Raw genomic sequence first — 21,858 nt, forward strand, 5'->3', positions numbered from 1 at the left:
TACGATATAAACCTGATGTGAGGAGGCAGGCAGACAGGAACATGACCTGTCTCACTCTCCTGGGCAGACAGACAACATTTCTATACATAGTATTGCAGTAGTGTGCTGATCATTTGCTATATAATCATAATGTGCTCATAATTAATATTATTATTAGTAAGGTCACAGTAAAAGAGCATCAGACTAGAAACCAGTAAGACCAGTTCAGTAGAGACACAAACGCACACTCGCTTCAGGTTAACCTTCAATCGAAGACTGGGGGCTCTCTCCGTGGGCGGGGCTACCTTTAGTGGGACGACTGGGAGGAAAATGGTGAAAAACAAACAGGAAGAAAGAGAAAAGAGGAGAAGAGTGAATTACCAGAAGGAGGTGCTAGGGTCAAAGGTCATTTAAATCATCAGCTCATTGGATCAGAACTGTCCTTTTGTTCCACACGGGCTTAAATGGATGCCGATGTGCTGTATTGAGTGATCAACCAATCAGAGGAAACTGGTTCTTGGAGCCAGGATAAAATAAAAAGAAAGGTTCTTAGAACATTTGTTCTGAAAGCAGCAGTGAACAATAGTCTAGTGGTACTGGTGGGGTCCAGTGACAACCAGTCAGATCCAAATACTTTCTGAGTAAAGGTTCCCACCCATCACAGCCAGCTGCCCGTTTAGAACCGCTGCAGAACAGTCCGAATATGTTAGAACAAGATGAAAAGTCAGTCAGAACCAGTCAGAGCCTGTTTGGACCAGATAAAACAAATAGATGTCATTTGTTGGAAACAGTCAAGGAATTCTGAACCAGTCAAAATAAACAATTCAGAGAAGGCACCAGTAAGTTAGGACCATTACGAGTCGGCTACAAGAAGTCAGAACCAGGACAAGAATCAGTCTGGCACTGGGTTTTTGGTTCTGCAAAGACTTCATTTTCTCGTTGGCTGACGGTCCTGAGGGTCTCCAGCTCTTAGCCAATAAGATCTGCCTATTTTAACCACCAGTAACCATTGGATAGACAAGTAGGTCAGACAGGTACACGGATATTCAGAAAGACAGATTGACAGCCAGACAAACGTGCAAGATAAATAAACAGGTAAAGAAACAGATAGACAGACGGGTAGAAATTAAGAAAGACAGACAGGCTGGACAGCTAGAAAGGTTATTCAGACAGGATGTAAGAAAGGCTAGACAGGCAGGTAGAAAGACAAGTAGACAGACGGACAGGTTAGACTAAATAGGCAGGCAGGTAGATAAAGAGACAGGTAGACAGACAAACATGCAGGTAAATAGACAAGTAGGTCGTAAACAAGTAGACAAAGAACAGTAAGTAGACAGACAGGTAGAGAGACAGGCAGTCATTTACAGATGGATGAAGCTCTTAATCACACAGATTGAACGCTCCATACGATCTGATCCAGCAATGATGCTGAGTGGGCGGGGTCACAAGATGAGGATGACGATTTGAAGGTGCACGCGAAGTTATGAGGGCGTGTGACATCACACATACAGCAGACATACCATTGGTGGACTCCTCACTGGTCACTGACCGAGATTCTGTAAGAATAACCATATATGGTCAATATGAGGATGAGGGGCAGTGGGTGGGGCACTGCTCTGAAACACCTGTGAGCTTCCTGTTTAGCCTTATAAGGTACTGTTAGAACAGGATCACACAAACACAGCTGGGAGGCACACAGGTAGAGCGAGAAAGAGAGAGGGAAAGGGTGACAGACAGACAGACAGACAGACGGGTGAATAGATAGATAAAAAAAAAACAGACAGGCAGGCAGGCAGACAGGTGGGCAGACAGACAGGCGGGCAGACGGGCATGGTTCCAGGTAGTTGTATGTGGTGACACTCGTCTCCATACAAACGCTGCAGAGTTCCTGGGTCAGTAAAGGGAACCTGTTAGCCTAGCAAGCGTCCCTCAGCAGCTAACAGTTCCCCTTTGCTTCCAGTCTTTGCGTTGAACCAGGCCAAACAATCTCAAAATTTGGAACCGATCCTTTAAAGTCAACTGAAAGTCTCGGAGCGATGAAGAGTGAGGATGAAGAGGACAGGGAGGAAGGAAGAAAGACCGGGCTTTCTTCTCCACGTCTGTGCAAGTCTTTTGTGGATCGCTGCTTTCATTCTACAGCACCAACGAAGAAGAAAGTTAGAAAATGCTAGAACGCTCTTCACCGTCCGTGTCCACATTCACGTTCAATAAATACCAAATTAATTACACAAACGTACAGACCTCCCACAGGACCGGAATGCAGCGCCACAGCACAGGGCTGATGGGAAACGCGGTTTTATGTCTTGTTTTTAATCAGACGGCAGGTTTCAATGTGATACATCACTTTTTAGCATGCTAACATTAGCTAACTCAACCAGTCAGATTAGCCTGTTGTCCTCTGGAGACAGCAGGTACCCGTCTCTGTCTCTGCTACCTGTCTGCGTCTCTCTCTCACACAAACCAGGCGGCTGTGGAATACCCGGTCTACTGTGTGTGTGTGTGTGTCTGTGCCGGTACCTGGGGACTCCGGGTGGGGGTGCCCTGTTGGGTCGGGAGGGGATAGAGGGCGGCCCAGGGTCGGGTGACACGGCTGGGCGCGATGGATGGCCAGGGGCGGCGCGGCCACCGGGACGAGGAGGTCCGGGAGGGGCCCGGCGTTGGGGGGTGGGACTAGACATGGGAGACCTGCAGATACCATGTGACTCAGTGATTATGTCTCCCACACACTCTCTGCAACACCTGAGCCGTTACCTGCGTCCTGAAGGCATCCCCGTCACCTGCAGCCAAGAGTCGTCGACTGGCGGCGGCATCACCGTGGTGATGGTGGAGGTGCTGATGTCACCGATGATGTTGAGGCCTTGACGCAGGGCGTGGTACATCTTCAGCATTTCATCACGGTGTTGAGCCTGGATGAGAGACAGACAGGTAGAGAGACAGGTAGTGAGAGAGAGAGACAGGCAGAGAGACAGGTGTCTGTCTCACCTGTTCCTGGGACTCCTCCATCAGGGTGTTTTGGTCTCCACAGGAGTAGAGTTGGGCCAGCAGGTCAGAATGGATGAACTCCTTCGTCTGAGGAGGACAGAGGAGGTCACGTGACTTACATCACTTCCTGTATGAGCGTGCGTGTGGCGTGCGTCGCACATTGTTGACCATCAGGTGCATGATGGTTTTAGGAATCAGGTCTCTGACGGTGCGGTGGATGATGGAGAGGTACGAGTCCACCAGGTTCCTGACGATCTCCACTTGTCGCTCCAGCTGAGGGTCCAAACTGTGGATGTGCCCGTCTCCGCTCGCCTCCTCCACCTCCACCTGAGCAAGCATGGCCGTCATTAACGGACAAAACGATAGGGAAACACACCTTAGCAAGAAGACGGGGACTTACCTTCTCCTTGTCCTGCATTGGGAGGGAGAACAAATGTGAGAATGACGTAATGACAAGAAATAAGAAGCAGCAATGACGGAGTAAAGGTGCGGGTGTACCACGGAGCGTTCAGGGTACACCCCAGCTCGTAGGAAAGAAGCCTTCCAGCTGTCCACCTCCTCCTGAGACTCGCTAGCCAGCTCCAGCTGACGGTAATCTTTATAAACGTTCCTGAAAACGTTTAGAACAGTCGGTGAACAACAGTCGGTCACGGAAGGAGCGTCTCGTTCACAGTGACGCCTCACCTCTGTTCAGTGTTAAACAGGGCAAAGACGTGTTTGCTGGACATGAAGCTCTTCTCTATGTCCTTGAGTTTCAGGTTGTCTACGGGGAGCATGTACTTCTTCTCTTTCTCCTGCAGGAGGCGACAGAAACAAGAACTATGAAAACAGTCGCCTAAAAAAAAAACAGGCGAACAAGCGCGAACATGAAGATCATGAACGGCAAGAATTTGTGGAAATATTTTAGGCTCCTGTTTAAGCTAATGCTAAACTGAATCGTTGGCTTTAACTTGTACGACGCGGAGCTGATAGAGTACGAATAGCTGAAAAAGTATAGGAACGAATGAAAGGGAATAAAACACGATGTTCTGAGCGCTAACCTGCGCGGCTGTGAATTAAACCTGCAGAGTTCGTTACCTCGTCGTCTTTGTACCAGGACAGAGTCTCGGCCGTCAGGACAAACCAGTACTCTTTAGCTCCTCCCTTCATGATGCTGATGTTATTGATGGTCAGCCAGCCTTTACGGATCACCTGCACACACAAAGTGCGTGGTCGCACCTGATTGGTGGATTGCTGGGCTCTTGAAACCGGCTTTGTGATGTTAAATCGGCACTTCTTCCATTCGCACTCACGCTGAACCACTCACCATGATCTCGTCCTGGTTGCCATGACAACAGAGCCAGACAGAAGGATGGCGAGAGAGTGAGGGGGGGAAAAAATGTATGAATAGAGTCTCTCCATCCATCTTTCATTGCGTCATTCACGCCTGCAGAGACTCACCTGGTTACCTGACACTTTCTTCTTGTTCATCTGGCTGGACTTCTGCTGAGCGCTGACAGATGGACAGGGCAATCAGACAGGACAGGTGGACGGACAGGTGGACAGTGAAGTAGATAGGAAGGTAGACGGACAGGTGGACAGTGAAGTAGGTAGGGAGGTAGACGGACAGGTGGACAGTGAAGTAGATAGGAAGGTAGACGATAGACGATAGTAGACAGAAAGATAAACGGGTAGAAAGACAGGGAAATAGACGGAGAGAGATTTATTGTGTTTTCTAAGGTGAACATTTTATGATATCAAACAACTGACTGTCACTATTATTGTTTTCATGCCACACAGCAGGATCCTGGACCAGAGAAGAATGGAAGCTTCAAGGGTAACGTCAACGTTTCCAGGGTAACAGAAACATCCAGGATGACATCAAAGCTTCCAGGGAAACAGAAACTTCCAGGATAACATCAAAGCTTCCAGGGAAACAGAAACTTCCAGGATAACATCAAAGCTTCCAGGGAAACAGAAACTTCCAGGATAACATCAAAGCTTCCAGGGAAACAGAAACTTCCAGGATAACATCAAAGCTTCCAGGGAAACAGAAACTTCCAGGATAACATCAAAGCTTCCAGGGAAACAGAAACTTCCAGGATAACATCAAAGCTTCCAGGGTAACAGAAACTTCCAGGATAACATCAAAGCTTCCAGGGAAACAGAAACTTCCAGGATAACATCAAAGCTTCCAGGGTAACATAGAAGCTGAAATTGTCCGCTAAAATCATGGCCACCACCTTCAGCAGGGTTCTATGGGAATCTACGGCCTACAGGTCATAGGTAGCACGGGTAGCGTCTCCCTCGAGCCGGTCCCAAGCCCGGATACACGCAGAGGGTTGCAGTAAAACAGCCAGGATTTAGCACGCAATCGACTGGACGGTTGATTCGCTGTGGCGACCTCTGGTGGGGACACGCCGGATGAGGAAGAAGAAGAAGAAGATGGAAGCTAAAGCGACCGGCTGCTAGCAACGAGCTATACGTCGTCACAGTCCAATATATTACAAACGTCATTCTGGAATCGTTTTGGTTTGACGACTAGAAACAGGAAGTATCACAAAGCTCCACGAGAAACTCACGACCAGGAAACGGCGTCACAAAGACGGGACCGTTTTCTTACTTTGCGAAACCAATGAAGTCTTCGTGGTTGGTGTTCATGTAGGCCAGTTCGATGTCAATCAGCAGCATCACCTGAAGAGACGGACAGACAGACAGACAGACAGGTACTGCGGGTCAGACAGACAGACAGAATCGGTGTAGGTGAGACAGTCAGGCGGTGAAGGTGAGACCTGATCTTTGGTGCGACTCTCTCGGTCCCTGATGTGTTGAGTGACGATTCTCTCCATCTCCTCTCTGAGCATTGGGTACTGCGCCAGCTGAAAAAAAGCAGAGGTCAAAGGTCAGGCTGACACGGGACGGGTGGACGTCACCTTCTACAACAACAGTCGGCTATAGCGCGTGAAGAGACAGCAGCTGCCGAGGGACTAATGGACCCTGTCCTACTATCGATAGATCAGCTGTTCTGGTACTACCAGCAGTATTAGAAGTACTGGCAGTAGTACCTTCTGAGTACACTGTCTGACCGTGTTGACCAGCTCGCTGATCACCATGTCGACGCACTTCTGACACGGCTCTTTGATTTGAGCGATGAGTCGCTTCACGATCGTCTCAAATGCCATGTCAGGTGTGAACAGGCCCGTCCTGCGAAGCGCACAGGTGAGGTGGTTACACGGAGGCACGGCGAAACGCGCACACACAATACACATCGTGTACAGACACCTGCACTCACCTGATTCCATGGATGTTCTTTATAGCGTAGCTGATCTCTTTACGAAGGGTCTTCTCTTCACTCTCCAGCTGCACACAGATTACGCATCAGTTGTGTGTGTGTGTGTGTGTGTGTGTGTGCATGCGCGTGCGTGCGCGTGCCTGCGCGTGTTACCTTGACCAGTTCAAAGGGGAAGCGTTCGTGGAATATTCGGTTGATCTTGGCTCCCCCCGACAGCTCGTAGGTTTCCACCTGATCTCCGGATCCTTCGATTCGCTTCTCAAAATCCACGGCAAACTGCTGCACCATCCTGACACGCACACACACACGCACACACACAACATGACGTGTTGTTGTGTATAAGTGTGCGTGTAGCGTGCTTCATGTGTACTGTGTGTACTGACTGCAGCAGGGCCTTGGTCTTGCGTCCCGGGTCGTCGGGTCTGAAGTTCTTGTACTCCTCCACCTCCTTCTCGATGGACAACAGCTGGCTCTGCAGTTTGCTTCGTAATGCCGGCAATGTGTCCCGAATGTGGTTGGTCAGTTGCTAGGGGTAACGGAGAAAGGTTACGGAAGGGAACCACCACGCGGTTTGAGGTGTGCCTCTGTGTGTGTGTGTGTGTGTATACCTGGTTGAGGACTTTCTGGAGGTAAGCGGTTCCCATGCGGTCGGCCAGGTGTCGGTATGACGGGTGAGAAAGGAAGAACTTCCTCTCAGCCTGCAGGGCTGCTGTGATGTCTTTTTTCCCATCGATGTCCTTCTGACTGCGGTTCACCACCCCGATGTAACCTGACACCGTTCATACCCGTCACTGTTTGTGCACGGAAGCCAGTAGTGCTTCTCCTGCAGCGCCGTCGCCGCGGTTACTTGCAGGTTAATCTACAATTGTGTTCCCATTCATCTCTGCGACTGTGGCATTCCTCAGGGGTGACCCCCCGGGACCCTTGCCATTCTCCCGTGAGTCAGGTGGCTTTGTTCTTATCTTGGTTGAAGCACCAATTCAAAGTCATAATTTTTTTTAATGACTTTTAGAAACACGGCCGCTGACGATCAATCAGAGAGCGAGACGGTTGAACGTTCTTTACCTCGCCGTAGCGGCAGCAGTTTGTTCTCCAGGATGTCCCTGGCGTCCGTCCCTTCATCCATCAGATCCAGTTTGGTGATCACGCCGATGGTCCTCAAACCTGAACACATGCAGTTTATTCTAAAGCCGCCCGATAATAAGACTCAGATCTACCTACCAGCTGATCCCTAACTTACAAACGTGACGCGTAGGACTTCCGGTGACCCTCACTGACCTTGCGCGTCGACCTCCTTGGCGATCTTCAGAGCGTCGGAGTTGGCGAGGTCAGAGTTGGCAGGAGACACAGCCAATAGGAGGCAGTTGTCCTTGGTCACGAACTGCATGATCATCTCTCTGATCTGTTGCTCGATGTCGGCCGGCTGGTCTCCCACCGGGACCTTCGTCATCCCAGGAAGGTCCACCAGAGTCAGGTTCAACACTGACACGGAGATCCAGCAACAGATTTATCCTCTCACTGCTGTTAGGCGTGTGTGTGAATGAGTGTGTGTGTGTGTGTGTGTGTTACCGCTGGGGGAGTAGACTCTCAGGTTAATCGGCACTGGGCTAATTCCTTTGTTCTGGCCCGTAACCCGATCCGTTTCAGCTTCGATCTCCTGGCGAACTTCGTCGAAGTCCGTGAACTTCTTCCCTTTACAGTGGAGGAACTCGGCGTACTCTGATCAACGAATAACGAACATCGGTCAGAGTCTCAGCGCTAGCATGATGCCACACACACACACACACACACACACACACACACACGCAACGCTTTTTACAGTCTGTGAGCGGACCTGTTGGGCAGGTGATGAGCTGCAGCACCAGGGGGCGCCGAGTGACGATGCCTGAACCACGAGGGAGGAAGTCCCTGAGAGGAGGACAGGGAGGAGGTTATAACCAGGTTGCTGTTCGTGTAACGAAAGGAATGCATTTCATTATCACGCCTTAAATAGTCTACCGTCATTGGTCAGTGTCTGAGCAATGAGTGGGCGGAGCCTTTGGGAACCATCAGGGTAGAACCCAGTTTGCTCACTGGGTTCCATCGACACTGACCCCTCTCACAAACCGGGCTCTCGGTTCCTCTCTGGCAACAACCTCCACGTTGCCATTGGAAACAACGGAACGCCTCAGGGTTGTGTGTCGAGACCACATTCTTTCTGTTCAGGGATCCACTAAAGGACGGGCCGGCTCACGCTCGATTCGGAGGAGCTTCTTTTGGTGCTTTAATGTTTTTATTGGAGGTGCTCTGGGTCGAGGATGGACGGAGTTCATTTTCAGAAAGCTTACGGATCCCCCCCCCCCCCCCCCCGGAGAACACCTGACCACCAAAGGCGGCCCTGGTTAAAAGGGGAGGGTCTTAAATGAGCCCCTTGGTTCTGGTGGTCTATTGGTTTATTTAGTTCCACTGTTTAAAACGGGCAGGACATGATGCAGAGAATTCTGATGCTCATATTGCAGACACATGATTACATATGTTTCTAATTGATTGATTAATTGCTGATAATATTGATACATCACAACATAAGCAGTCGTGTAAAAAATCAATCAAATCGATCCATTTTCACCCTGCAGTCAGCCAGGCGGATCCGACGCGGACAGACAGGTGGACAGACAGGTGGACGGAGACACTCACGTCCCCACGAAGTTCTCCAGAACCGAGCTCTTCCCGGCGCTCTGGCCGCCCACCACCGCGATCTGCGGCAGGTCCTGGTCGGAGTTCTGGCCGATGGAGGCGAAGGCATCCTGGAGCTTGTTGACCAGCGGGATGAGCTCCTCCATCCCACGGTTCCCCATGGCTGCGGCTCGGAGAGAGACAGGCGGGAGGAGAGACGGGAGGAGAGACGGGAGAGGCGGAGGAGCGATGGGCAGGCGACGGCGCTGGTCGAGCCTCAGACAGACAGGTAGCAGCGAGACAGGTAGCAGCGAGACAGGTGGAGATGCGGCCCTCGCTCTGCTAATGAATCGGATCAAATGGCAGATAATCAATCAGGTTAACGTCGATGACGCTGCTCCAGCTGTGACCTTCAGCTCCTCTCCGCCTCCGCCGAGACGCGCATCCGGTACCGCCCTTCACAATAAAAGCACAATACAGTTTCTAGCTGTCGAAATGAATACAATGTAACCGTATGGGCACCATCATCACCGGAAATCATTCCTTTAATTTGAGACATCAACATCTAATTTCAACTGTGGAAATCTGTTCCTGAAAACATTAAAAAATTTACACTATATATTACAATATGATTAATAAAAGCGTTTTTATTGTGCCATGTATGTAATGTGTTTATGTATAAATAAAGTCTAACGGATTATTTATAAACATTCATGTTTGTGACATACCGTATTTACTTACTTATTGATCCATACACACGTGCTGTTCCGGTCACGTCGTGTTTATTTGTGAGACCTGATCGTGATCGTTCCGTTGGCGCTGGTTTTAAATCAAACTGATATTCCTGTGAAAGGCGGCAGGTTAACTTCCGGCGTGCCGCTGTTCACCTGCAGGAACTTGACGCTTCGTTGGAGAAATGATGCAGAGCTGCAGTTCAACACGAGACCGCTGGGCGGAGCTAAAGAGAGGCTCGCGAGCCGCAGTGATTCTCATTAAATTAATCGATACTGATTAAAATCAACAAACGTTCAAATGAGTCGATGACGTCATCATCACACGTTTTATTTAATAGTTCTTCAAACTATTGAAATAGACAGTTATAAAATATCAACATCACAGGTTTGAAACCGGGATCAATAAATTCAGCTCTTCAGGAAACTGATGAAGACATTGATCAATCGGGTCATAGAAATGGTTCAGATGTGTGAAGACGGACAAATAAATTTAAATTGACAATTTGGTTTCAAACAGTCGACAGTAAAATGATGACATCATGTTGGCACATTTCATACATCAAAAACATAAATGACAAGAAAGTACTTTAAATAAAACCCAAACTTCTTAAACATATTCAACAACAATTCATCGCCGCTGTCTCTCACAAAAGTTGATTGTTTCAGGTCTGTTATTCCGTGACATCATCAGTGATGTCATATCCTGGTTCATCAGTCTGTACGTACGGAGTGTGCATCAAAAACAAACGCGACAAAGCAGCGACATTTTAGAGAGAGACAAAAAATAAAAAAATAAAAATCTACTTCCCTCCCGTGTGCAGATCTGACCACGCCTCCTCCGCCCAGGTCCAGCTCTCACCTGCGATCTGCTCCGCATCAAATAAAGTGTCCTCTTGTTGCTTAAAACTGTCCCGAGTGCAGCCTGTGAGGTCACGGTGAGGTCACCACCGATGCCGTTTTATTTCACCGCAAGGATGACGTCGATGGAAGGCGGGGGGGGGGCGGGGGGGGGGGCGACACCGACTGAACCTGAAGGTTCAAGTCTCTGCCTGACGTGTGCGTGTTCTCCGGGTAAAAACCCGGCGTACCCGTCCCGAGCGCTTCAGGCGAGTCACTGCTGGTCAACGCTCTGTTTCACGAAGGCGATGGCGGCCAGCTCCTTACAGAACTCCTCGAGGACGATGACGCCTCTGAGCAGCGTCAGGTGATCCAGCCTGAGGACGCAGAGACACACGGACTCTAAAGACGGGCCCATTCCTGTTTCACAGGGCTCACTTGCAGCAGGAACTCGTGTTAGCGTGCAGAATTAGCTCGCTTTAGCCCCACCCTGTCACTTCTGGTGTCAAATTACATTCCTGACGAAGACGAAGCCGGCAGCGTCGTAAAACCAGAATGTCTGGCCTTGCTTATGAAAACGCCTGATCGGCTACCCTGTAATTTAACTTGCTTGATAACGTCTGTCTTCGTCTCGACACACGGCGTCCCTCCTCGGGATACGCAGACAGACAGACAGACAGACAGACAGGTGGTCATACCCGGTGTTGTGGTCCAGACCCAGCAGGTGTCTCCGTGCGTTCAGCAGTCTGTCTGACAGACAGGAAACCTGCTGGATCCTCTGGATCAACTCCCCCATCAGCTGGGAAGAGAAAGACAGGACGACGGTTACCGGTCGGATGAAGACAGCGGCGAGACGGGCTTTCGATCCGTCTTACCCTGACGAGGACCGAGAAGAGCGACCTGGAGGGGTGAGACAGGTGTATGTAGGGGTCGAGCAGGTATTCCTGCAGCAGCGGGTGGCTGAAGGCCGACAGTCTCGACAGAACGGCGGTCAGCTGCAGGTTGAGTTCGTAGGGCTAAAAACACACACGATCAGAGACGCCGCCAACAGGGGGGGGGGGGGGGGGTCACGAGGTACCTACCTGCTCCAGGGCGCGGCCCAGTCGGTCAAACAGGACCTTCAGCAGGTGACCTTCGAAGAACTCCTCCGACTCACCTGAGGAGGAGGAGGAGGAGGGATGAGGGAGAGTGAGTGGCCAATCCCACGGCAGAGAGAGAGACTGACACTCTGCCACCTGAAAGAGGAGGAGAGAAAGTCCAGCTTCAGATCGTAGACAGGTCCGGGACCAGACTAACACCTGAACACGGGCTTCCGATAGCCAAACGACGTCTGACATTTAACGACAAAGACACTGGAAACAAAAACAACAAAGCTTCAATGTATAAATCGTGTGCGTGTGTGTGTGTGTGTGTGTGTGTGTGTGTGTGTCTGTGTGTGTGTGTGTGTGTGTGTGTCTGTGTGTGTGTCTGTTCTGACCAGTTTGTGAGCATCAAAAATATACGACTCATATCCTCCCTCCTGCAGCAGTTGAGCTGATCGCGCCTGAACAGGAACTAAACATAGGAAACTACACGCACACACACACACACACGCACACACACACACACACACACGCACACACACACACACACACACACACACACTTTTACAATATAGACCCACATACCAGCACCTATAAAAACAGAATTGGGCTGTGTTTTACCTGTTGACAATATCTGCTGATCCTTTTGCAGGAGAAGGAAGAAGGGAGGAAGAGGAGGAAGAGGAGGAAGAGGGGGGCGGAAGGCACCAGCTGTCAGAGATGAAGGGATCGTCCTCCAGCCCACTGAGGAGACAGACAGACAGACGTTCGGTTAGGAATCTGGACGCGCGTTTCCGAAGCCCTTTGACCGATCCACAACGAAAGCGTCGAGGGTTCGGGTTTGGCTTCGGGTTTGACGTCGCCGCGTCGCATCGAGGTCGCGTCTCACTCGCTGTCCTCGTTGCTCTCCGTGTGTCGGTCGTCCTGTCCCGCAGCAGGCGGAGACAAGTAACTACGGCTCTTTAGCGAACTCAACGCCAGGACGTCCAAGATGTCTCCGTGAGGCTTCTGTAGCAACTCCTCCACCAGAGACAGAGACGCCATACTGATCTGAGGACAGGGAGACACATTAGTGACTTGTAACTGAGGTGGTGTTCCTCAGAGCTCTATACTAGGACAACTTTTGTCCAAATTAACTCCATGAACAATTGATTATTTGTAAAGGTGGGGTTCCTCAGAGCTCTATACTAGGACCACTTTTGTTGGACATTACCTGAATCTTAAAGTTTTCTCAATATACTGTCTAAGTTCTTCTGAGCTCATGTCCCTGCATGTTCCTCAAACTCAAAAAAAACATCTGAGGACAAAGAATCTTTACCTGACTTGCAGCAATTCATCTACACGCAGTACCGGTACCTTAGACGGTACTTTAGTTCCTCCCGCCAGCAGACCCACCTGATCAGAAATGTGGTCGCAGCGCTGCAGCAGCAGGCGTGTCAGCGTGTGGGTCCCGAGCAGAAACCGAACCAGCCGATCCAGCAGCAGTGAGTTCTGGACCAGCCTGACCACGGCACACAGGAGTGAAGTGGTGACGAGGATCACCTGCTCACACCTGAACCACACAGACACACACCCGGTCACTGGGAGAGCTCTTAACCCATCTATAACAGCCAAGAAGAACTGTAAATGGATCCAGCGGGACCAGTTCGGACCGGGTTGTTGTCTCACGTGCGCTGCAGGTGAAGCTGAACCGGACCCAACAACCACAGCCGGTGAACACAGTCGGCCACCTTCACGACCAACACCTGTGAGCAGACGGTCGCGGCGTCAGCAGGACCGTTACCAGCACGGCGGACCGTGCGACCTCATGACCAGGACGTGCCGGTGCGTGTACCTCAGGCGCGTCTATCATCAGGTGATCAAGGAAGTCAAACCAGGAGAAGAAGTTGGTCAGGTGATCACAATCGGGGGACTCCAGCTTGAGGTTGGACCCGCTCCTTGAGAACTGGGAACTGTAAACACAGAGAGAGACGCTGCAGTTCTGCTCGGACCGTCCCGCGAGCTCAACGGGTCCGACTGCTGACCGGGAAACGGCGTGCGTTTACCTCCAGGGCGTGTGGGTCCACGTCCGGATAGCGCCAGGGTCCAGACTGTCCATAGGCAGCAGGGAGTACAGCTGCAGCAGCCGCCCAGCCAGCAGCTCTCCAAGCTGGGTGCGATCACAGAGGAGTTCCCCTGGAGCCCCAGAGCGGAGCGAGGACAGCAGCTGGAGGCTCTGGTAGGCCTTCAGACACGCCGAGCCCTTCTGGGGACACACGGGGGGCCAGTAAGCGTCGGCCACACCAGTGTGATCCGTACCAGTATGATCGGTACCAGTCTGGGGTGGGTTTAGTTTATTTGTTTGTTTCAAGCAGAATAAATAATAAATAAAATAAAATAAAATAATATATAATACCTTTTTGTGTACAAGAAACCATATATCCACCAAAGAAACAAAAACCCAATAAATATGTCCAAAACAAACAACAAATAGCAAATAATACATTATATAGTGCTTGAAAAGGAGTGGGAAGAAGAACACTTATTAAATCCCACCCCCATAATACATATCTGTTGGAATACTAATCATGGAAAAAAACAATCACAACAAAAACAAAAGACAAAACAATTAAGGAACATTTATATATAGGATCGATTTTCTAAATATTTAATAAGCTATATTTAATATATACAATCTAATATATTTCAATAATTGAATACCCATCTATGTTAAGGAGCCATTTGCCTGAAGTAAACTGGGAGCTGTGCTGGTCAGACTTCGTTAACTGGTTCGCTGACCTGACTCTTGGTGAGCCGCAGCAGCGCCGAAAGCAGACTGGACTCTGATTGGACGGCGCTACCGGAAGCAGAATCTGCTTGGTCGGCGGGCGACGGTGGCTCTGTGCTACGATTGGACGCTTCTATTCCGAGCTGTGATTGGTCAGAGGCCGGTGTCCTGGCTGCTGGTTGGTCCAGAATCTGGAAACATTGACAGGAAGTCACGCTCAGCCGATGTCCCGCTGGAGTCCAGGTATTCGGTTACCGGTTACCGGTTACCTCCAAGATGTATCTGAGCGTGTGCGGATCCCGTTTGACCACGGCGCAGACGACCAATAGGAACTGGGCTGCCTCTTTCTCGCCGTCGGCACCAGGAAGTACGCAGAGACGAATCAGATTCTGAGGGCAGAGCACAGACGATGTCAACCAGTGATGTCATCAGCACAGGCACTGTGAGGACACGTGTCCTCTTCACAACCTGTTTATAACCTGTTTATAACCGGTTTATAACCTGTTTATCACCCGCTGCGACCTCGCTTCTGTTCCACGAACTTATTTGGCCTTTTAGAAATCTTTACAGAGTGTTACGGCGCGTTGGCGTCGCCTTTCATTCGGCTAAATTGAACGATTTCTGTTCATTTCATCGTGAGGACGCTCACCTGGACAGGTCTGTAGACTTTGACTAAATGCAGGAGCGGCTTCTGCATGTCAGACAACAACTTGGAAAAGAACACCAGGACCTGCTGCACCATACCAGGAGGATACTGAGGAGGCGCCAGAGGAGCAGAGGAGGGTTTAAACGCGAGCGGAAAATAGCCACGTCCTGCCAGGGTCTGTTTTTATTGATTATTAGTACCTGGGCCTTCCCCAGAGTACACAGAGTCTCCAGGATTTTGTGATGCAGCAAATACTCCAGACACGACCCCGTCTCCTCCACACCCTGTTTGTCACACACACACACACACACGTTATTACCTTCTTCACACACACACACACACACACTGTAGATAGATGTGTGTGTGTGTGTGTGTGTGTGCTGTACCTGCTCTTTCTCCTCGTACACCAGGATGTCCAACATCTGTTTGAGGTGCCACGGGATGTCCGTCTGTCTGACCGGTCGGCTGTCATCTGCACACAAAGAACAGCCGGATCTGATTGGCTGATCACACGCTAACCACGCTAACAGGCTAACAGGCTAACAGGCGACGGTCCGAAAGGTGAAAGCTGTAAACAAAGCTGCTCGTAGTGTGGACAAATAAAAGAAGCTTTCTTTCTTTCTTTCTTTCTTTCTCACCTGTTGTCTTGATGTAGTAATTAGTTATTGATTTCCAGTGATCGATGAATGAGTCCAATAGCTCCACCGTCGGTTCCCTCTGACAGGTGGACACACGCACATTTCAAACAGAACGTCACAGGGTTGTTTTTGTCTGACACATGTAAACAGGAAGTGACGAGCAGGCTAATGTTAGCTGTTAGCTTCACTCCGCATGACCCCCCCCCCCCCCAACTAAGTAAGAAAGACAGACACAGACAGACAGGTAGAGAGAGACACGGACAGACAGACAGTTAAGACTGTCTCTCTGCTCGCGAACTTGACTTCCTTCTTAAACCACGTAACTTTGAGCTTGAGCTTCTAGAAGCTAACAGCTAACTAGCCGCTAACTAGCTGCTAACTTACCGTCTCCAGTGCGTTCATCAGCAGACTGGTTAGCTTACTAAACGTCTCCATTCTGCCGACCCGGCAGTTAACGTGGGTTAACCTGGTTAGTCGCCTCTTCACTTTACAGCTTGTCGGATAAACTAACAGCTGATCACCAACAACCCCGAGCTAAAACCGAGACTTCCGGAGAGAAGTTTCAAAATAAACGTCTTCAGCCCGAGTAGGCTTTCCTACTTCCGTTTATTTCTTTATTGATTTTAATGATGATGATGATGATGATGATGACTGTGTCTGCAGTGGATCTGCTTGTCTTTCAGGCTTGCTGTGAATCAGCTGGGCGTGACAGCCAGGAGGGAAAGCCAAGGTCGAGTTACCTGCGGCCCTTCCCCCCACGACCACGCCCCCTCCCGCGTCAATAAGTGTCTCAGGTGAGGCTCAGCCTTTGTCGAGTGTCCCTCAGCAGCATCCGGCAAACATTTAAGGTGAGTCTCTGAGAACCTGAAACCTCTTGACGAGCGGAACAATCAATGATTTCATGTTAATCGATGGACTATTTAAACTGGTTCTGTCTCTGCAACCATCGTCTGAGCTCACAAGTGAATTGTTGAGCACAAAAACTTTATTTCCATATTTATATACATCAGCAAGAACAAAGAAACAAACAGCTCCTTGAGGCTCCAGCGCGTTTGTCATTTACAAAGAATAAGCAAAGAATCGTGAGATATTTATAGTCTGCGGGGATTTTTCTAGGCGTTGTCTGTGTGTTTATAAGTCTAGTCTCTTAACGGGCGTGGCACTTCTTGTTCCTTCTTGTTTGGCTGCATCAAAGATGTTTTGTGTTGGCAAAGATGAAACACTCGCAGCAGAAACCTTTAAATGATTCCTAGATAGTACGACAAACAAACTAAATGAGAGGACTGCTCTGGGCAGCAGGTTCTAAAGCCTTCGGATACATCATGTGATCTGTAGTGTCGTGGATCTCCTCTCCTTCAGGGTTCATCATCATCATCATCATGGTGTATCATCCAGAGTTTGAAAACATGGGCCAAAAGGACGGCGTTGAAGCGTGGCGGGTGGAGAACATGGAGCTTGTTCCTGTTCCCGGGAGGCTGTGTGGAGAGTTCTACAGCGGCGATGCTTACCTGGTTCTCCGCACCATCGAGACCTGCGGACGGAAGCAGTACAACCTGCACTTCTGGCTCGGTACTGACGGAGCCTCACCTTCATCACCGGGAGTTAAAAAAATAAGGATTCAATCATCAAGCCTTTATTTCTCAATTTTAGTTATGGTTTTTTTGTTTTGCTTTTATATTGATTCTATCAATCAATCAGTAGTGTCCATGATTTCATCAGAGAAAGTCTGACGGAGCTGCGAAGTGCGTCGGCCTCGCCTCAGACTGAGCGGCTCTTCCCTAAATGAGTCGAGACTTGTAATTGGCCGGCGTCTCTCTTCACGGCTCCGATGTAACGCTTCCGGACGCTTTGAATCTGCGGTCAGGGTTAACGTATTTAATATTTGTGGTGCTTAATTTAGTTTTGCTGCAGACAGTGCGTCTCCTCCAGGCTCACGTTGCCGCCGTGTTTCTCTGCAGAGACGCAACGTCGCAATTTAAAACTAAAGTGTTGCACGCTTTTCGCTCTAAGACGTGAACGCCGAACACGGACGATGGATCTAGGTTCAGCGAAGCTAGGCCGCTAAGCTAGGCTGTTTTAGCTCGTACGTTTGTAAATCCGACCGTGACCTCGCCGCGTGTCACTGGGGACTGTTTGGATGCCTGATTGTCACGTGACTTCCATGTCAGTCTCTGATTGGCTGATTGCCCTACAGGTGCAGACTGCTCTCAGGATGAGCGCGCCGCGGCGGTGATCTTTGCGGTGCAGGTGGACGACTTCCTGCAGGGGGAACCGATCCAGTACCGAGAGTGCCAGGGCAATGAATCCAGTACCTTCCTTGGCTACTTCAAAACCGGACTCCTCTACATGGTACACTCGCTACAGACTTTACTTCGCTACCAGTACCACTTGCAATATGTTTGTCCCGTTTCGTTTAATAAAATTTTACGTATTTATTTTAAAATAAGTCCTTGTTGGCCGTTCTAGCAGAATTGACCCGTAAAGCGTTTAGATCCTCTCTTCTGAGGGAAGTACCATTCTGGTTCTTGAGTTAGAATTTGCCTTCAGTGCTCGTGACATCACTTCCTCGCACACAGAAAGGGGGCGTCGCTTCGGGATTACAACATGTGATGACCAATGAGGTGTCGGTTACACGGCTGCTCTGGGTCAAAGGTCGACACACCGTCCGAACGGCAGAGGTTCTTCTGGATTGGGGGAGTTTCAACCGAGGAGACTCTTTCATTCTGGACCTGGGAGCGGTGAGACGGGGTGGAAGGGTGAGACGGGCTGGGAGGGGTGAGACATTTCTGAACTCGTCCTTCTTTACAGAAAATCATCCAGTGGTCCGGTTGCGAGAGCAATCCCTTTGAGAGGATGAAGGCCACTCTGGTGAGGGACGGTATCGTAGGACTCTTCCTCATTATTCAGTGACGTCACGCGGCTCTCCAACAGGTCGCTCGGGGTATCCGTGACAACGAGCGGTGTGGGCGGGCTGACCTGGATTTGGTTGTCGAGGGGGAAGAACCAGAAATAATGCTGGAGGTAAGGAAAATATGACCCGAGCTTGCACAGCCAACATCTGGCTTCCAGGCTGTCCTCAACCTCTGACCTCCGGTGTTCAGCTTCTTGGGGAGAAACCGGATCTTCCTGGCGCTCCCACTGACGACACCGTCTCTGACGTGCTGCATCGGAAAGAGGCGCAACTCTACAAGGTAACGGGAATATTATCCTCACCTGGATGATGGATCCATCCAACCGGCTCGTTCTCGCCTTAACGTTAAAAACAAAAATAAGGTTCCGACTGTCCGCTGGACGCCCGTCCCTGTGAAGTTACAGCGGGAAGCGTTCGCCTGTGTCTGTCTCTCAGGTGTCCAATGCCAGCGGCGACTTGCAGGTTACCCTGGTGGCAGAGAGCTGCCCGTTCTCCCAGGATGATCTGCATTCTGACGAGTGCTTCATCGTCGATAATGGAACCTGTGGCACCGTCTATATCTGGAAAGGTTTGTTTTATAAATGGGTGCGACGCTTCCCCGGGACCGGGTTCTGTTGCGGGACTCGGTGACGGTCCCTTCTGCAGGTCGGTGTGCGAACGCAGAGGAGCGCAGCGGCGTTCTGAACATCTCTGAGTCGGTCCTGGAGAAGATGAACTACCCGACGAGCACGAATGTGAGCGCGGCTGTTGCAGCTACCTGAGATCACGTTACCGTAATCCTGAATATTTTTAATCTGCAAAAACAAATCTACCTGCCCCCCTCCCCCCTTCAGATTCAGATTCTCCCTCAGTATGCAGAGACTCCTCTCTTCAAACAGTTCTTCGGGGACTGGTCGGACCCAGATGACACTGTTGGCATGGGAACCGCCTATGTATCCAGTCAGATAGCAAAGATACAGAAGGTAATCTAATCGGGGGGGAAACGTTGTCTGGGGGGGGGGAGGCGGGGGGGGACTCACGCTTCTCACTGCGCAGATTCCGTTCGACGTGTCGGCGCTTCACGAATCGCCCGCCATGGCGGCGCAGTATGGAATGGTGGACAAAGGCGATGGGCCCAAACAGGTGGGGGGGCGGGATCTGATCCGTTCGATCAGCATCTAGTGCCATGTGTGGCTCGGAATCATCGGGAGTGTAATCCTGTGTTTCTGAATCTCTCTCTCTACCCGTCTGACTTTAGATATGGCGTATCGAGGGATCAGACAAGGTGGCCGTCGACCCGTCAATGCACGGACAGTTTTATGGTGGAGACAGCTACATCATCCAGTATGACTATCAGCACGACTTCAAGCGAGGCCAACTCATCTACATATGGTATACCGGCCGTACTGTGAACTTTAAACGGAACCATTAACGCCAGTTTGTGATGGGGGGGGGGCTAGAACTAAACTGTTCCTCCGTCTCAAGGCAGGGAGCCGAGTCCAGCCAGGACGAGGTCGGCGCCTCAGCTGTCTTGGCTTTCAAACTGGACGATGAGCTGGGAGGTTCTGCTGTGCAGGTGCGGTCGACTGGCGGCGGGGGGGGGGGGGGGGGGGGGGCTTTGGACCCGCTTCATTGAGCCACTAGACGCTGAGGACGAGGATGATTTTCTGTCTGCAGATGCGTGTCGTTCAGGGAAAAGAGCCGGGTCACCTGGTGAGCCTGTTTGGGGGCAAACCAATGGTGGTTTACAAGGGCGGGACTAGTAGAGAGGGCGGCCAATCAGAGGTGGCGGATACACGTCTGTTCCAGCTTCGCTCCAACCCGTTGGGACAGTGCCGAGCTGTCGAGGTGAGTCAACAAACCGGCGTTCAGAGCGGTGCCTGTTGGTTCCGACGTGAAACCAGTGTGACCAGTTTGAGTTGCGCGTCTGCTTCAGATGAATCCGGCGTCCTCCAATCTGAACTCCGGCGACGCCTTCCTCCTCGCTTCGCCCGCTGGATGCTGGACATGGAAAGGGAAGAACAGCACCTCGGCTGAAGTCCGTGGCGCCGAAGACCTGGCTGAACTCCTGAAGGTGGAGCCCACCGTGCTGGAGGAGGGGGCAGAGGAAGGTGGGTCGGCACGAGGATGCTGAGGGGGGGGGGGGGGCAAAGCCAAAACTGACCCGTGTTTGGTTCCAGCCGCATTCTGGGACGCACTGGGAGGGGAGGAAGACTACTGCCGCGCCCCTCGGCAGAAGAACAACATGGAGGCTCATCCTCCCCGCCTGTTTTCCTGCTCCAATAAGACCGGAAACTTCAAGGTCTGTCTGTCGGCATGGTGACCGTTTACTTTCCTTTGAGCTTCTCAACGATGAGTTGTATTCCTCACCAAGCTGCACCTTTTTCCGGTGCGTTTCTTCCACGTGCTAACGATGCTAGTCGATCGTTGAATGTGTGTGCATGTCCAGATGGAAGAGGTTCCGGGCGAGCTGACGCAGGACGACCTTGCTCCCGATGATGTCATGCTCTTGGATGCCTGGTTCCAAGTGAGTGTCCCCGTCGTCGCCAAGGTAACGTGTTCGCCCGTTTTCCCTTCGTCCGCTCACTTCCTGTTTCTTCCGACAGCTGTTTCTCTGGATTGGAAACGAGGCTCAAGAGGAGGAGAAGACGGAGGCGGCATCAGCGGGTAAGAGCCCGGCAGTTAGCTTAGCCTAGCAGTTAGCCTAGCCTCCCAGAGATCAGCTGACCTTGTTGACTGGATTACGCTGCGAGCCCGGATGCTAACAGTCTTTTTTGTATCTAGCTGTGAAGTACATTGAATGCGACCCGGCGGACAGAGACCCGAGTGTTCCCATCCTGACCGTCCACCAGGGCGGTGAACTGCCCACCTTCACCGGCTGGTTCACGGGCTGGAACTACGAGCGCTGAACCGCCCTGTGACATCACTTCCTGCCAATGCAACAATACCTGAGCTGGTGCGACGCCTGCGGATAAGCCAACGCTGATTTAGCAACACTTTGACGATGTACTAGTTTATTGAGCATCTCTTTATAAATAGCGACGATAAATAACAGGAGGTCAGACATGACGGCAGCGTGTGTTCACAGACCGGTCATCACAAGTTTAAACGGCTTTACAATAAAATTCTCTGAAACAAACACAAACTAATGTCTAACGTCTGCCACACCAACCTGTGTTCCATGCTACGGAAGCCCGGAGCGGCCAAATGCTCAGCGCACGAAGATTGGCTCTCCTTAGACAGAGCTATGCTAACAGCTAACCCCGGTTTCCAATCATTGTGCTAAGTTAGGCTAACCCTCGCTGCAGTCTGGACACAGTGAGGCTGATCTGGAAAAATGTGTTGGAATTCTTCCTCAAGACTGAAACGGTGACGGATGA

The 21,858-nt window shown here is 50.7% G+C and overlaps 3 protein-coding genes across 4 annotated transcripts; 1 reads left to right on the forward strand and 2 right to left on the reverse strand.

Annotated features, from left to right (window-relative positions):
* Positions 1-237: 237 nt before the first annotated feature.
* On the reverse strand, positions 238-9,066 carry LOC137893374 (dynamin-1-like). The gene is made up of 23 exons (XM_068738835.1): positions 8,906-9,066; positions 8,067-8,140; positions 7,802-7,951; positions 7,511-7,714; positions 7,298-7,396; positions 6,841-7,001; positions 6,616-6,758; positions 6,386-6,521; positions 6,233-6,300; positions 6,006-6,144; positions 5,733-5,819; positions 5,564-5,634; positions 4,402-4,453; positions 4,268-4,279; positions 4,039-4,152; positions 3,646-3,755; positions 3,460-3,571; positions 3,362-3,373; positions 3,121-3,288; positions 2,962-3,048; positions 2,731-2,885; positions 2,497-2,664; positions 238-298 (listed from the first exon to the last, which is right to left on the reverse strand). Exons 1-23 carry the CDS (start codon positions 9,064-9,066, stop codon positions 238-240), a joined length of 2,544 nt encoding a protein of 847 aa, XP_068594936.1.
* Positions 9,067-9,924: 858 nt separating this feature from the next.
* On the reverse strand, positions 9,925-16,107 carry LOC137918334 (FHF complex subunit HOOK-interacting protein 2B-like). Of its 2 annotated transcripts, none has more exons than XM_068761108.1 (18): positions 15,973-16,107; positions 15,589-15,667; positions 15,337-15,422; positions 15,151-15,234; positions 14,954-15,058; positions 14,574-14,693; positions 14,316-14,495; positions 13,583-13,782; positions 13,372-13,489; positions 13,206-13,282; positions 12,933-13,089; positions 12,427-12,587; positions 12,159-12,281; positions 11,933-12,023; positions 11,538-11,690; positions 11,331-11,450; positions 11,154-11,254; positions 9,925-10,832 (listed from the first exon to the last, which is right to left on the reverse strand). In XM_068761108.1, exons 1-18 carry the CDS (start codon positions 16,021-16,023, stop codon positions 10,730-10,732), a joined length of 2,109 nt encoding a protein of 702 aa, XP_068617209.1. In that variant the 5' UTR covers positions 16,024-16,107; the 3' UTR covers positions 9,925-10,729. The 2 variants fall into 2 exon arrangements, with proteins under 2 accessions (XP_068617209.1, XP_068617208.1); XM_068761107.1 differs by having other exon boundaries at positions 11,331-11,471.
* Positions 16,108-16,338: 231 nt separating this feature from the next.
* On the forward strand, positions 16,339-21,812 carry LOC137892996 (gelsolin-like). Its single transcript, XM_068738422.1, has 19 exons — positions 16,339-16,436; positions 16,948-17,157; positions 17,783-17,937; positions 18,165-18,326; positions 18,397-18,456; positions 18,520-18,609; positions 18,690-18,779; positions 18,935-19,067; positions 19,145-19,233; positions 19,333-19,461; positions 19,535-19,621; positions 19,737-19,870; positions 19,964-20,054; positions 20,156-20,326; positions 20,415-20,589; positions 20,659-20,780; positions 20,928-21,005; positions 21,085-21,145; positions 21,263-21,812. Exons 2-19 carry the CDS (start codon positions 16,968-16,970, stop codon positions 21,385-21,387), a joined length of 2,142 nt encoding a protein of 713 aa, XP_068594523.1. The 5' UTR covers positions 16,339-16,436; positions 16,948-16,967; the 3' UTR covers positions 21,388-21,812.
* Positions 21,813-21,858: the final 46 nt, after the last annotated feature.

The sequence above is a fragment of the Brachionichthys hirsutus genome, chromosome 4 (genome assembly GCF_040956055.1).
Source record: "Brachionichthys hirsutus isolate HB-005 chromosome 4, CSIRO-AGI_Bhir_v1, whole genome shotgun sequence".
Taxonomy (NCBI): domain Eukaryota; kingdom Metazoa; phylum Chordata; class Actinopteri; order Lophiiformes; family Brachionichthyidae; genus Brachionichthys; species Brachionichthys hirsutus.

What these genes read in the sequence shown, in the direction of transcription:
- LOC137893374 (XM_068738835.1), bottom strand. Translation starts at nt 9,066, where the DNA reads ATGGGGAACCGTGGGATGGAGGAGCTCATCCCGCTGGTCAACAAGCTC. An exon ending in TCAGACAGTGTACTCAGAAG is followed by an intron (nt 5,820 to 6,005) that starts GTACTACTGCCA and finishes GCTTTTTTTCAG; the next exon opens with CTGGCGCAGTACCCAATGCT. An exon ending in CTGTTTAACACTGAACAGAG is followed by an intron (nt 3,572 to 3,645) that starts GTGAGGCGTCAC and finishes AAACGTTTTCAG; the next exon opens with GAACGTTTATAAAGATTACC.
- LOC137918334 (XM_068761107.1), bottom strand. Translation starts at nt 16,023, where the DNA reads ATGGAGACGTTTAGTAAGCTAACCAGTCTGCTGATGAACGCACTGGAG. An exon ending in TTACTACATCAAGACAACAG is followed by an intron (nt 15,423 to 15,588) that starts GTGAGAAAGAAA and finishes CTTTGTGTGCAG; the next exon opens with ATGACAGCCGACCGGTCAGA. An exon ending in TGGGCCGCGCCCTGGAGCAG is followed by an intron (nt 11,472 to 11,537) that starts GTAGGTACCTCG and finishes GTGTGTTTTTAG; the next exon opens with CCCTACGAACTCAACCTGCA.
- LOC137892996 (XM_068738422.1), top strand. Translation starts at nt 16,968, where the DNA reads ATGGTGTATCATCCAGAGTTTGAAAACATGGGCCAAAAGGACGGCGTT. An exon ending in CACCGTCTATATCTGGAAAG is followed by an intron (nt 19,068 to 19,144) that starts GTTTGTTTTATA and finishes TCCCTTCTGCAG; the next exon opens with GTCGGTGTGCGAACGCAGAG. An exon ending in AAGGCGATGGGCCCAAACAG is followed by an intron (nt 19,622 to 19,736) that starts GTGGGGGGGCGG and finishes GTCTGACTTTAG; the next exon opens with ATATGGCGTATCGAGGGATC.